Genomic DNA, 14,563 nt, shown 5'->3' on the forward strand with positions numbered 1-14,563 from the left:
ATCTTTCTTTCCCTAACCTGTTTGGCTTGCAAATTGATGAATAGGTGCTACCTTCAGATGAAGAATAGGAACTTAAGTCATTCAGTAGTCAAAATTTCAAATAGTGGGACAAAAAATGATCCAAGTCTGAAAAAAAGAGGGGGAACCCATGGGAACACTGGCAGCAAGCCAGTAAGAAAAGAAATGAGCATATATTCTCTGCTGGTAACTTTGGTAATGTCACTAGGGGAAACTTGGCCACTGACAATCATTTTGAATTTCTGAAATTACAGTAGATTAAGTGTAGATAAAACAGCACTTTTAAGAACCAGGACCTATAAGAAAGCCTTGTGTTTGGGTAGGCACAATGCCGGGTATTAAAAGCTACCAACCTTCTAGTCTACCTTTTCCAACTGGAGAAACATCCATCAATTCATTACTCATGCTACAGTTCCGCTCCATGTTTCAGCAAATGGCATCCTTCAGTTACAGTAATTTTACTACAAGTCTTCTCTTCAGATGTAACTGATAACATCCCAAGCTTAAGTCTGTGTAGCTAGAGCTGCTCTCTGCATTAGCAGCCTGGAAATGCTGCCAAGATCTCCTTTCAGAACTGACACCGTTGCTGATACAGAACATAATGTAGTGTCAGAACTGGCTAGTCTTAACACCAGTGCTTCCCTTCAGCATGTTACAGAACAAGCCTTGCCAACCTTCTGTAACTTGGGCACCAGGGAAGCACATACGAAACTTCTGCCTCTGGAAAAGCTTTGATCCATAGTTCAGAGCACACCACCAGAAGTCACTGTCAACAAGAATTACACTTACCTGGTAGGAGACCACCCTGAACATGAAGATGGTTTTCATCAGGGAAACAGTGAGGCTTATACCTTTTGCTGTAGGTGTGCTGGCTCCTGCCACTTCTACAAACACAGAAAACTCAACTGCAGAATCTGCAGGGAGGTGGGGGGCCATGTTTATATTCTCCCACTTAAAAAAAATTGCACCAGCACCTGTACAGTTAGTACAGCTTAAGAAACCAGAGGACGTCATTACTGAGGAGTTAGTACTGCCAGCTTCAGATCTCCGCTTCTCTAGGTGTCCAGCTCTGGGAGTGCTGACAAAGGTGATTGTCTCTTGAGTTTTCATCATCCCTCAGATATGGAGAAAGCTGTGTGAACAGTATGAAATCTGAATTTTTCCTATTATTACTAAATCCCAGATGCCTTCTGGCACTGTGGGACTGTATGTGGTCCTACAGCACCAATAAATGTTGGTTCCACAAAGTCAAAACAGTATGTGTGCTGGTAGAAGTTTTTAGCAAGAAAAAGTGTTTATAAAAGGTTCTTACTCTGAAGGAGAGAAGGAAACAGGACAGTGATTCCATGCTAATCACCCTTGCATTCAATTTGTGAAGTAAAATTCAGATTTATGAGGTGTTGGCCAGAGCAGCAGTTTTTCCCTTATTGACAGGATCAGGCAAATCCCATTTCAGAAGTTTTCAGAACCTTGTTCAGTGCTACTAGAACAGATGACCATCAGACCTCTGGAGAAACTCCCATTTTCTCCCACTGGACCACAGCTTCCAGTAAGTTCTTTAAATACTAATTCTATGGGTACAAAAGACAGAAACAACTTGTTTTAACCTCCTCCTGTTTGAGAAACTTCATACTTTTTTTCTGTTCAGAATATGCAGAAACAACTGTTCTGCTTTAGTATTTCAGCTGCTTTAGCTTTTTGCTCTTGTTGTTAGTGTTATCCACTGCTCCATTATCATTAATGCTCACAAGCTGACATTTGTACAAATGCATTTTTATTGTTTTAACAGAACCAGAGAAAGGTTGAAAACGTTAGACTATACAATACATTTTGTTTTATAAACAAAGTTTTATAGTGGTAAAACATTTCTAAGTGACATTCGTGGTCTTTTTCAAATTTTTGCTGCATTTCAGGTCCAAAGACCAGTAGTGTTCAAAAATGCAGTAATTGCATAAGGTGGACAAGTATCTTAGCTTCTACAAAACAGTTCAAGAACTTAGAGCAAACATTCTGGAAGAAGATCGAAGGCAATCATGATTCATAACTTTCCTGCAAACATTCCTCAATAAACAAAAAGTGATCTTTGGCATAAACAATTATGTATTAAAGGCATTAGTAATATTGCATTAATATCAGTCAAGCAACTAAACAGTGATAATAATAATAATAAAAAAAAAGTCACAGAGAAGCCTGAACTGGGGAGGAGGAAATGTGAGGAGCGTTGAAAAGTAATACAGGAAGACTATTTAAAAAATCCCTTAAAAATAACCCCTACCTATTTGGTGTTATTCACTATTAAATAGAAATTACTACATTACAATTATGTTAAAGATCTGGTATAAACTAACCAAATGCAAGACATTCAGGTTAAGGCTCTGGCACCACTTCCTTCCTCTTCCTGTTGCAGGTAATTGCAGGAAGAAAATACTAAGGAAAGATCTTAAGTACCACGTATTCATAATACCCAGACACAAGAAGTGAATTAAAGACGAACACATGCTTTCTCTTGCTAAGGACAGTTTGAGGCAGATGTATTATAATCAGTTTAACTTCCCTTTTTAGATAACAGTGCAATGAAGGGAGGGTGAAGGGGAAAGAGTCCAAGTGTGGAGTAACTGTTGCAGACAGGTAAAGGACAGCTGACTATGTTGTGTGTCTCTTTCTTCCAGGTGTTAAGACTGAGCAGTTTTTCCACAAGGGCACTTCCATTAAAGGTGGTTTGATCATGCAACAATTTTCAGCAAATTAAGAGGGCATCATGAGGTCAGTGCTTATCAGGGCAGAAGTCTGCAAGTGTTCCTTGCAAATGTAGAGACTCATTCTAAAACAATAATTCTCCTTTCTGTCAAATGCCAAAAGAAACTATGGAACAATTAAATTTATATATATATATATTTTTATATATATATATATATATGAAGGCATGTTCAATTATGGAAGGATAAAAGCATCACAAGTCCATTTTAGTATGGGTGTGCTGTGGTTTTTATTCTTGTGCTTTTGTTTGGGTTTCTTTAAAGATACAGTAACACTTCATTCAATTCACTATTGCTTGAACTTGAAAAAAGATTTTGAGCCTCCAAACTCAAAACCAGTAAAAATATCCTAGTATGTTTAGCATTAGGAAACACTGTTTGCTGGTAACCATCAGACTACCTAAAAAGGGTTTCATGTCCCTGCAGCGTTTGGGTTTCAAAAAGCTTATGCATTGTTGGAAACAAGGGCAGTGAGGCAAAAGGTCTTTTTTAACTGAACACCTTTATCTTTTAATTTCCACCTTGAGTGGCTGGAACAATGTTAGATGGAGGGAAAAGGGAAAAAAAAAAGAATAATTGCATGTGCTCATTTGATTTTCAAAAGGAAAGAGCCAGCATGTGGCATTTTCTGGTCCTGGACATGCAGCTAGCTTAAGAGAACCAGGATTTTTTCAGCTCAATATATTACTGAATTAAGCAAGAAGCAAAAAGTTCCACGATTTAAGGTCTCCAGCCCTAAGTCTCAAGCTGCAACAGTGTGCCACTAACATTCACTGCAAAGCATTTCGGTACAGTACAAGAGTTCTGGAATGCCTACCTACAGGGTGACAGGAAGGTGACAAAGACAGCTCCAGTTTTTGTTAAAGTACTGTTGCCAGGCAAAAATCAAAAGCAAAAAAAATATTTCAGACATGGAATTTTAATCCTCAGTTTACAACTGTTCTGCTGCTCCTCTCTCTCCACTTTTAATTAAAAACCCCACACCTTCCATCATTTCTGCATGGTTTAAGAACAGCCAGCTAAAACCCCACTGAAAAGTTGAATATTTCTGTATCAATGATTGTCCCTAAAAAACTGCCAAGTAACCAATAGTGTCCTAGACTCTCAACACAAGCTTAAGTGACATGGAAACTACTGGAATATACAGTGCATAAATGAAATGTGCTTCTGGGAGTACAGAATTCATGAAAAGAAGCTTCAAAAGCAAAACAAATAAAGGATAAGAACTGTCTATTGTCGGAAGCAATTTTGAGGTGTTCGGCATCAAATGCATTCCAAAGACATTTCAAATGCAATCTCTTTTAATTCATACCCTTAGAATGGGGCATTAATTAGCATAAGGTAATCTTAAGCTCACGTATACAGCACATTTTGCTGTTAATATATCTCTTCTGTTTCCAAAAAAAGGCATTTTATGTTACAGAAAACAATACTTATGTGGCAAGTGTTTACTGATACCATGGGGTCTTTCTGACCCAGCGAAGAGTGAATCCAGCATCTGTTCTTATCTTAATGGATGCTGCTTCAGCTTCTCTCACAGTTTCCTTCACAGACTGCATGAGATTCTGGGCATTATGAACCAACATCTCAGTTGCCTGTCAAGAAAAGAAAAATTTCCAATGTATTAGTAAATACCATGTTCAGGACATTAGCACGGAAACCCGTTATGCACGAGGACTCCCAGGACAAGCATCTTAAGTCAGTTTATTGCTGACTTAAACTATGACAGAGTAAATGATACAACTAACCTCTGGAAACCAGCAAGTGTTATCCGGACTCAAAACAAGACTTCCTATTTCTCACTGTATATTTGTGCAAAATCTAAATAAAAGTTTAGTGTCTCAAAGTAGAATAATCCCTCTCAGAAGCCAAAACTGCAGGATTTCAACTGAAAACATGCATTTGGAAGCTACCGGAACTGCACAAGTACTGAAGATGTTGGGAGAAGACATTTTCACTACAATCCACCAGATGGTGTTACTACTCCTCTGATGTCAAACCTGCCATCTTTGTAGAAGCAAGTTCTTTCATTAGCTCACTTTTTACTGTTAAATCAAGGAAATGAACTAGTTGTTCATACAAAAATTTGAACCAGAGTAGCTTTTTGGCTTGAGAAAGATTGATGTTCCTCTATTAAACTGTAGCTTTTCAGCCAGAAACCAAGGTGCTATACTAAAATTATCACCACTAAACAGCTGAGGTAAGCTTCCAAACATCAAGTTCCCAGAACACATCTGATATTACATGTTGTATATTTTTCCCCATAAAACTGGTCAACAATTCCACGCTACCATCAATTTTTACACCTCTTACCTGTTCCGACTCTTCATCGCTGATATTAGTTCTGCCCAGCATGGTAGCTTTGACAGTGGAGAGAATTTTCAGTTGTGTACTGATGGTTGGGATTCGCTCACAGACCTAAAGAATGGGGATAAAAAAACCACTTCACATTGCAAACTAAAAAAATACATTATCTTTTGGGGTTTTTTTCAGATAAACTTTTTAATTTTGTTTTACTATTAGATAAGGAATAAGCATAAAGGGGATCTTATAACCTTCAAGACTTTCTGGCAAATATGGGTAGGATACTTGAATCTTATTTTACTTGCTTTGGACATTTTTGGGGTGGAGCCAACATTTTTCTGTTCTGCCAGATATTCCTCAAGGATCTACTTGGTTAGGAATAGGATGATGTCTATTCGGCTGAGACTGGAAAACTAAGGAGTGTTGTATTTCTGCTGCTATTCTTTGATACTAAGGAATGAGTAGATGAAATACAAAAGCAATGCAGCCTTAGGACAGACCAGTGTTCATAGCACAGTATTTTTCAACATCTCTTTGGACACTAGCATCTTCCACTCACCTGTAAACAAATCCTGACTTTACAGAATATATATGGCCATGGGATCTAAAAACAGACAAAGAACTTGACAAAACTTTGTAAGCCAAGGAAAGATTCACATGATTTACTGCCACAACTCCTGTGCTCACGTACACCAAGAGAAACACAGACGGAAAAGAGAAAAAAAAAAAAAGTATTTGAGGCATTTATAAGTTAAGTCATTACCTGCAAGAGGTTTGTTCTAATGCGCTTGTCAGTGCACTGCTTTGCCACCTCTTTGGCTAATCGAGTGACTTCATCTGATGCCTTAGCAATATCCTTTGCACACTGAATAAGGGCACGCTTGTTTCCACTACCTCCTCTTACCAGGCGTGACATCTCTGCCATTAGCAGTGCCATTCGTTTAGCAGCAGCAATGATGTCATTACCCTGAAGAGAATAACCTAAGTTAGTGTTCATGCCAGGACAGAAGCTTCACAGAAGTCACGACTGAGTGGTAGTCTAGATTTTGGTAGCAACCCTTTCAAGAAGTTAGGGATGGAAGAGCCATTTGTGAACACAGAAGAGATTTCTTCAAGGAACAGGGAAGATCAGTATTAATTATATGTTTCTGACATTTTTCTTCCTAACACTCAGGAAGAAAGTTCGCTTCAAAACTGGAAAAGAAGTGGTAAAGAAAAGTGTTAGTTTGTCCATGGAATAAGTTACTGCTCTGCTGGCTAGGTTTTAAGATAAAGCACGTTATTAGCATTTGAAATTCCAGATTTCCCAAAAAAGGCTTTTTTTTTTAATTAAAGTGTGCTAAATAGCTTGTTAAACCAAATAGCACTAATTAAGTTAAATAGTGTAGTCATAACAGTTGAGCATAAAATTTTCAGTGGCATCTGAAAGTGAAGTTGTTAAAGCATCAGCTATGCTGCTATAATGCTAGAGGATAAACAGAAAAGAATCTGTAACATACAAAACTCCTGTCACAGGTAATGTGGAAATGAGATGCAACTATTTATTTTTTTTAAGTTATTCCTTGAAAATAAATCTTCCTTTTTGACAGAATCTCCCCCTTTAAAATAAAGCTTCCAGGAGAGAACATGATAGTTCAAAAAAGAACCTAGTAATATTTCTTACATTAAAATCCTGGTTTCTTGTACATCAAAATTACAGTCACAGAAATACTTGAGAAATATTTGAAACATGAATTAAGTATGATCAAGCAAAATAATTTCTTATACACTGTTCTAGAGAGAAACCTAGTGCAAGAAAAAGTAGATCTAGATGATCAATTGTTAGTAGTCTGTTAGTATATTTAGATTCACCTTTGTAGACAAAGTTGTTAGACAAAAGTGAACTATTTGGTGCCATGAAGCATTCCTATTGTGTGGATGAAATATTAGCAGAGTAAGTTAACTACTAGCACACTCTTTACTTGGTATAATTCCACAGTTAATGACCGATGAAGTTCAGAGCAAAGAGTACACAGCCAGAACCCAACTTAGCAAATGTATTCTCTATCCCTGTGCACATACTTCCATGACTCACTACTAGCAAATTCAAGAAGATATGCCAGATATTTTACAGATACAGGTGACACAAAAAGCTGAACTATTCATTACCATGACCTAATAGCTAAACAGTTTGCTAGTAAAACCCGTTAGGATGCAAATGACATAACACAAAGCTTTTCCATGTTTTCACATAGGAGGATCAAGAAATTAGGACCAGTGTCATTTACGAAGCCCTCTAACAAGTTATCCAAGCATCAGAATCTGAAAAGGACAAGAACATTTTTAAAGCCCTTTTTATTAAAATAGTTTAGTATATCTATCTATGTAAATATATACACACAGATACATATACAAACACACATACCCCCTAACCTTTGTTTGTTATGGGACACCAACCTTATTTTTTGCAGCATGCTATAAAAAGTGACCAGTCTTGCAAACATTTGTGCTTAGATAGAAGAGACAGGCTACTTGTGAATGTCTGAACCTCATGTTAGATTTCCACTGGTTTCATATAAACAGTCTCAATTCAGCAGCTAACAGCATTCAGTGCAGCTTCTTCATAAAAAGAATTCTCTCAAGACCAGCATTTGCAATACAGCCAACTGCAAGCCAGCAGACAGTCAGTCCTCTTCAATAAACACCACCATACAAAGCCATTCCTTGTTGGAAGGTATTTTAATTGATGGCATCAATGGAGGCAAAAGCACAATAGACATGTTAAATGACTTCTTGAATGCTGTATACTCTGCTGTATCTGGAAGTCATTAAGAAACCATTAACCATGGCTTCCCAGGTAGCCCAAATGAATGGAAAAAAGAATGGGGGGAGGGAAGACAACCCCTATTAAATTTGAAAACTGCCATAACAAAGAAGAACAGGCAGATGCAAAGGGAGAGGAAGCCTTTGAATATTAATAAGTGACTCAAATCAAGCTTCAATCCGGCACTGACAAACAGATCTAGCAAACCTGTGAAGCCACTCTCAGTCCTCAAAATGAAGTGCAGACACACTTATTCATTCAGAATGGTGGGGCCCAGCAGGGATCAAGAGTGATGCAAATGTGTCAGCGTTCCAAATGGCTGGATGCACACGGATCAGTCCCCGGGGAGACTCAGGAGTACCTTACTAGACCACTTGGTTGCTTCACGATGTAAAGACTGAGCAGCAGCCAGAATGGGCTGGTTAACCGGCTGATTGGTTGGCATTAACAGCAGCTCAGGCTCGTAATCATCTTCAATGTCAGAGGGGAGAGTGAATTCAACATCTGCATCATCCTCCTCATCTATATCTACACCAGCCTCAGCCGCTTCATTAATCACAGTCACATCAGGCTTTGCAGGTGGCAACAAGGGTGGAGAAACAGGGGACAGTTAGTACAAGAAGCAGAATTTGGTAGAAGAGCATGAACTGAGCTGTTTTAGTGACCAAAACATCCTCTTGGTCTCTCAGGATCTGACAATGCAGCTCTAGGGTCACGTCGGAGGGAGGAGGGGAAGGAATACAAGATTAGCAAAAGGAAACAAACATTTCACCTGTGAAAGAAAGTTATCAAAAATATTAAGAAGTTACAATTCAAAGATGCAGCAACATTTTTCATCTGAGCATACAGCTTCTACAGACAGAAGCTGACTGGCAGAACAACATTTTTCTGGCAAGACAATGGTGAAACGAATGGATTGTCTGTTTCAGTGAAAGCCGTTTTGACTGCATAGAAGCAGGCACAGCAGCTGACAACTGTGGTATTTGTGCCGCTAGAAAGCTTTGTATGGAAGCCCATTCACATATATGTGATAAGAAGAGATAGCAGCAGGATCACAGAAAAACCACTGACACTGCTTTCTGTAGAGTAAAAAAAAATAAGGCAGGACAAGAGACACTGTAGAAGTGAGTATTGAAGTACTGCAGTTAACACAGAAAAGAGCAAAATTGGGCTATGAAAAGTGGAGGTGATAATGAATGTTATGAATGCTGTGAATATTACAGTTCTTAAAGACTGAAATAGAATTAGTAGAATAAGAGGATTATGAAGCATATGATATCATTTTGCTACAATATGCTGTAGCATTACCCTCAAAAAAACAAAAGGAATCAAATATATTGTGTTAGGATAGATCACAAGGAAGAGGTAAGTGGTATAACAATACAGGCATTTACAATATAGCAGCATTTCAATACAAAAACATTCTACAAGTTTGCTAACTGTATTTCTTTGACTAAAGCCAAGTGTGATAGAAGTCAAACCATTCTTACCAAAAACTATACATTTCTGTCCTGGTTTCAGCTGGGATAGAGTTAACTGTCTTCCTAGTAGCTAGTACAGTGCTATGTTTTGAGTTCAGTATGAGAAGAATGTTGATAACACTGATGTTTTCAGTTGTTGCTCAGTAGTGTTTAGACTAAAGTCAAGGATTTTTCAGCTTCTCATGCCCAGCCAGCAGGAAAGCTGGAGGGGCACAAGAAGTTGGCACAGGACACAGCCAGGGCAGCTGACCCAAACTGGCCAACAGTGTATTCCATACCATGGGACGTCCCATCTAGTATAGGAACTGGGAAGTGGGGACAGGGAATCGCTGCTCCGGGACTAGCTGGGTGCCGATTGGCGGGTGGTGAGCAATTGCATGGTGCATCATTTGTATATTCCAATCCTTTTATCATTACTGCTTTCACTTTATTAGTTTCTTCTTTTCTGTTCTATTAAACCGTTCTTATCTCAACCCACGAGTTTTACTTTTTCCCGATTTTCTCCCCCATCCCACTGGATGGGGGGGAGTGAGTGAGCGGCTGCGTGGTGCTTAGCTGCTGGCTGGGGTTAAACCACGACAATTTCCAACTGTTTTGCTTAAAATACGTCCTTTTATAAAAATAACTTCTACACCAATGAGAATACACAGAGGTTTTGGAATGAAGTTGTAACTTTTATATACTTCCAAATAACTCATCTTCAAAGACAACTTCTATTTAAGTCTTAATCTAATGAAAAGTTTCCAAATATCCCTCATTCTCTGTTTTAACCAAATGAAGGGGAAAGACAGGGAAAGCTAAAGCAATAGACAGTGTTCAGTTTGTGCTCCATGAGAAAAGAGTACATAAAAGCCCAGAATCCACTCAGTGAAGAGGATTTTGTGTGAAGGAGAAAAATCAAATCAATTTTACATCTTACAAGAATGAAGAACGTTGCTCACCCCCCGCAAGCGTCCCATGGTAAAGTACCAGTAGACTAACTTAATTAGGTGAAAAAGCAGAAGACAATCTATTGTGATTTAGTATGAGCAAGACCTTATATTTCTGTCTTTCCAGGTCTAACCCATATTCCTCAGTAGCACTGTTCATCGATCCCTCTTCCACCCAGTAAGTGACTTCAGAGACTACAAAAATGTTTTAATACTTCTTCCCCCAAAACATACTGTCAAAATAACTGCACTCTTTTTGCTATAACAGGACTGCTAAAAAGAATTACAAGGACAAATGCTAGGCTAATTTACTGGTTTGTTGGTCTCAAATTAAAGAAACAGCAATGTAAATAGTGTTTTATCATCTAAAGACACTAAGCTTAGATCTCTCACAATCAGCAAGGAGTTTTAAGGTCTGCTGCTTGGCTTTGATAAATATTTTAACAGTTGCACTATTTAATTTAAAATGTATATAGTATATATAGGTAATTCAGTATGTACATAGTAAAAGCATTTTGTTACCTATTGTGTGTTGTTTAGTTATCCATTTTGGAATTCAAACATCAAAACACTTTTAGGAAGCTGAAATTAAGGCTTTTGGCCTCAAAACTACATTCTGAGATGAGTAATACATTCTGCTACTATCCCTCCAGTAATACAAATATGTATTTGGTATATCCAGAAGTATGGGGAAAAGAGAGCTTTTCATTTTATGGAAGAGACACTCAGATTTGAAGAACTTCGCTTGTATTTTATCTGTACTTGCAAAATGGATGTTCCTTAAGCACAAAGCACTGAAGTTGATTCTGTAAGCTATTGAAGTTTATCTTCTCATTCACCATCTAATTTGGTGGAGAAAAAAAGGTGGAGATTTTGAAAGCCAAATTCTGACCTTTAATTTATACCTGCAGAAGCCTAAATCTCAGAAGTTCTTATTCAGTTGCTGCCAGAAGAAAAACGTAGCTTTTTGAGGGGAAAGCAAGAAAAATTATATTAGCATTTGTAAGAATGAAAAGTTCACACTGCTTTGTCATAGCAGTGAAATGGTAAGGAAATGAAGGATTTGGGCCTTGTTAGCATGTGACTCACTACAAAAAAAGAATGAGACCAGGCCATCTATATACAGTCACTTTTCCAATCATAAATGCACCAGATTAACTGCAAAGTAACTTGCAGCTCCTTCCAGAATTAAAACAAACCAGCTCATGATTCCTGCAGCTAGCATCTGCAACATCCATACAGACCTTTCAAAGTCACTTAAATATAGCAGCTTGTCAGCCTAGAAAGACATAAGTATTAGTGGCTCTCTAGGCAATACTAGCATCAAGGATCACAAACAGCTTAGCATACAAGGCATATTTGTGTTTAGAGGTATGTTAATAAAGCATTCTAGCAATCCTGAGTATTAGAACAGTTGACCCTAGTTCACTCCAAACTTGAAAGGGTTTCTAATTCCTCCTACGGCAGTGTTTTTACTTTTTGGTCTATAAAAGACTTTCTCTGTCATTGAGACAACTGACTTTGTATCAAATGCACTGATCCTAAAAAAAATTAAAAATTAAAAATAACACGTAACTTCTTACCTTGCTAGACCATTTCCGGGCTTCATCATGCAACTGCCTAGCAGCCATCATCATGGGCTGATTAATAGCTTCTCCTGCTTTCTGCTCTGGGAATTCTTCATCCTTTTCTTCAGGTGGTGGTGGTCTGGGAGGAGGAACCTCACCTTCTGGAAGTGGTGGTTTTGGAGGAGCAAGTTCATCAGTCAGCTAAGAAAGGCAAAGATTTATTGCGTGCAATGAAATAGTACACAGATTGAGTAAAGGACGGTGTCTTGGCAAGACGTGATTTCATGACCTCATGCTTTTTTCCAGTTTTTCAAGAAATATTATGTTTTAATCTCTTCTTTTGAAAGCTGAATTGGTATTTTTGAGACTTAAGGTTACTTGTATGTATGGCTGGCCAGACAATGCATTTTATTGCTAAGGAATGAAAATATACTCGATTAATTTCAGTGTGCATTCCATATGTCAGTGACAACTGTGTATTGTATTACAAACTATGCTGCACTTACATGAAGCTGCTCAAGGTCAGGAGGAGGAGGGGGAAAATCTGGTTCCTGAGGCTGGAAGGCTTCTCTGACTTTGGCCACAGCTCCCAGAATTCTGTATCCAGAATCCAAGAAACTCTTCTGCAAAGCTGAACAAAAAATCCCATTACTAGTTTAATAGCATTCTGTAATATTTAGAACTGCAACACTACCCCAAAAAATTACTTCTATAATGTGCTACGCTGAGTACACTTATATCTGTGAAAAACAAATGTTTAAAAACTACCAAATTGTTTACAGTGGATTTACGTTTGAAATATTAGTGTCATATGCAACGTGCATAAAATAAAGCCCAGGTTGAGTAATAGTCACTATCAGCAGCCAAAGTAATTCCCAAAACAACTTTTAGAATAAAAGAAATTATGTAATATTTTGTTATATAAAGTAGTACTACTGACAACTAGTAACAAATACTTCTAACAAAGACTATGAAACCACATAATAAACTAGAATGCTGAATCCTTTTCCCTTGAACATGCCAAAGGTCTTTGATTTCATTTTAAAAGAGCAGGATTCAGCAGTTAGTGGTGTGACCTTAATTTCACCATTCTGGGATTTAAGTGTACACAATATTTGCATAAAAGGGGGTACACGGCTGTACAATACGAAACGAGCACTACTTCACATTATCTTCAGCCAGTAAAAAATACATTTGAAATCAGCTGACTGAATCCTTACCAGGGTCAGAAATGTTTCCTGCCACAGCTTTAGCATCCATTACCATCGGTGATATAGTTTTGCTTAGCTCATCAGAGGCTACTTTAACAGCCTCACGGAATTTGGGGTCTTCTGAATTTTCAACCTCCCGTTTTGCTACCAGTAGGATGCGGTTTGCTCGTCTAGCAATGCTGGTGGCACCAGCTACCAGCATCTGAGGTTGCATGTTGGCCATCGCAACTTTACATTTATCAAGATCTTTCTTAATAGCCTCTTCTGATGCATCCAGCAGAGATTTAGTGTCAATAGCTTCATCCACCAACCCTAAAATAAAAGTTAAACACATTAATATTCTAGTTTCATCTGTGGAAAGGGACATTTGGTATTCCAGAGACTGTTCACAACCAGAAAAGTTAGTATTTCCAAACTCGGGGGGGGGGGGGGAACACAATGATGACACGGACAGAAGGGGACATGGAAATCAGACCAAATGTGTTACTACAGTTTTACTTCTGATTATGTGGTACCTCTATCACAGTAACCATGGTCAAGCTTGCTCCCACTAATGACATCCCAAGCTCTTACTCACCTACTGTGAGTTGAGTTGCTTGAGTCAAGAACAGGCTTACACAGTATATGCAGCAGAGATTCCTTCCTCCCACCAAATTTCTTTAAGCATATTCAGTACTTTTTGTACCTCTCCCATTTATTCAAAAGGAAATATCCCTCTGTCTGTGCTATTACTTAAGGGTGATATATAGTGACAAGGCAGTAAGATTTAAAATTTAATTTAATTATGGGGATGGAGAAGGAGGTAGTACACAGTCAGGAGATTAGCAGACCAGCACAAAGAATCTGCACTTTGGAAGGACTGAAACATTTTAAGTGTCTCAACAAGATTCAGTAGATCAGTAGCTTTGTTTTATTCACTGCTTTAATCAAGCTGTTACATCATTTTGAACATGTTTTCTTACCCTCACTTAATTATCTGTCCTCATTCAACATGCCAAGATTATGCAGAAAAAACCCTCAAGTTGCTACAGTGATAATACTGCTAGAATAGCAATCACAATAAAAAGTAATGGTATTGTTTTTCCCACAAAAGAACTAAAGCTGAATTTGCTCCCCCACATATCAAAATTAAGACTTATGAAGCAAGCTATTTTGTTTACGCTGTAACATACACAGATTTCTGAAGACAAGAGAGCACATTCCCACTTCTCCTCTTTCTTTTTTTAATCAGTTGTTACTGTTACGCATGTTTCATCAATCCAAACAGAATAGGGGAAAAAAACCTATACCAGCTAGCTAGCCACAAATATAATCTTCAACAGAAATTCCTGCTTTACCTGTCATTTTTTCTACATTATCAATCCATTGGTTTTTCATCGTCTCAAAATGTTCATAAGCAGCTTGATTTCCAGGATTTCTCAGGAGGATACGAGCAGCTGATACTACCTGCCAATGGAAAACATTTTAAATTATGGAAGTATCAGTATATAACG

At 38.0% G+C, this 14,563-nt stretch overlaps 1 protein-coding gene across 4 annotated transcripts in view; it reads right to left on the reverse strand.

Annotated features, from left to right (window-relative positions):
* Positions 1–1,775: 1,775 nt before the first annotated feature.
* Positions 1,776–14,563, reverse strand: part of VCL (vinculin) — a 65,528-nt gene continuing 52,740 nt past the window's right edge. For 3 of the 4 annotated variants that reach the window (XM_069796293.1, XM_069796292.1, XM_069796291.1), the window contains exons 15-21: positions 14,408–14,516; positions 13,080–13,382; positions 12,366–12,490; positions 11,875–12,060; positions 5,842–6,045; positions 5,088–5,192; positions 1,776–4,369 (exon numbers count right to left, since the gene is read on the reverse strand). In XM_069796293.1, the coding sequence (XP_069652394.1) occupies positions 4,223–4,369; positions 5,088–5,192; positions 5,842–6,045; positions 11,875–12,060; positions 12,366–12,490; positions 13,080–13,382; positions 14,408–14,516 (1,179 nt within the window). In that variant the 3' untranslated portion in view covers positions 1,776–4,222. Of the gene's footprint in view, positions 4,370–5,087; positions 5,193–5,841; positions 6,046–8,242; positions 8,453–11,874; positions 12,061–12,365; positions 12,491–13,079; positions 13,383–14,407; positions 14,517–14,563 lie in introns of all 4 variants that reach the window. The other variant, XM_069796294.1, reaches the window with a different exon arrangement.

Source organism: Haliaeetus albicilla, chromosome 11, assembly GCF_947461875.1.
Source record: "Haliaeetus albicilla chromosome 11, bHalAlb1.1, whole genome shotgun sequence".
Classification (NCBI taxonomy): Eukaryota; Metazoa; Chordata; class Aves; order Accipitriformes; family Accipitridae; genus Haliaeetus; species Haliaeetus albicilla.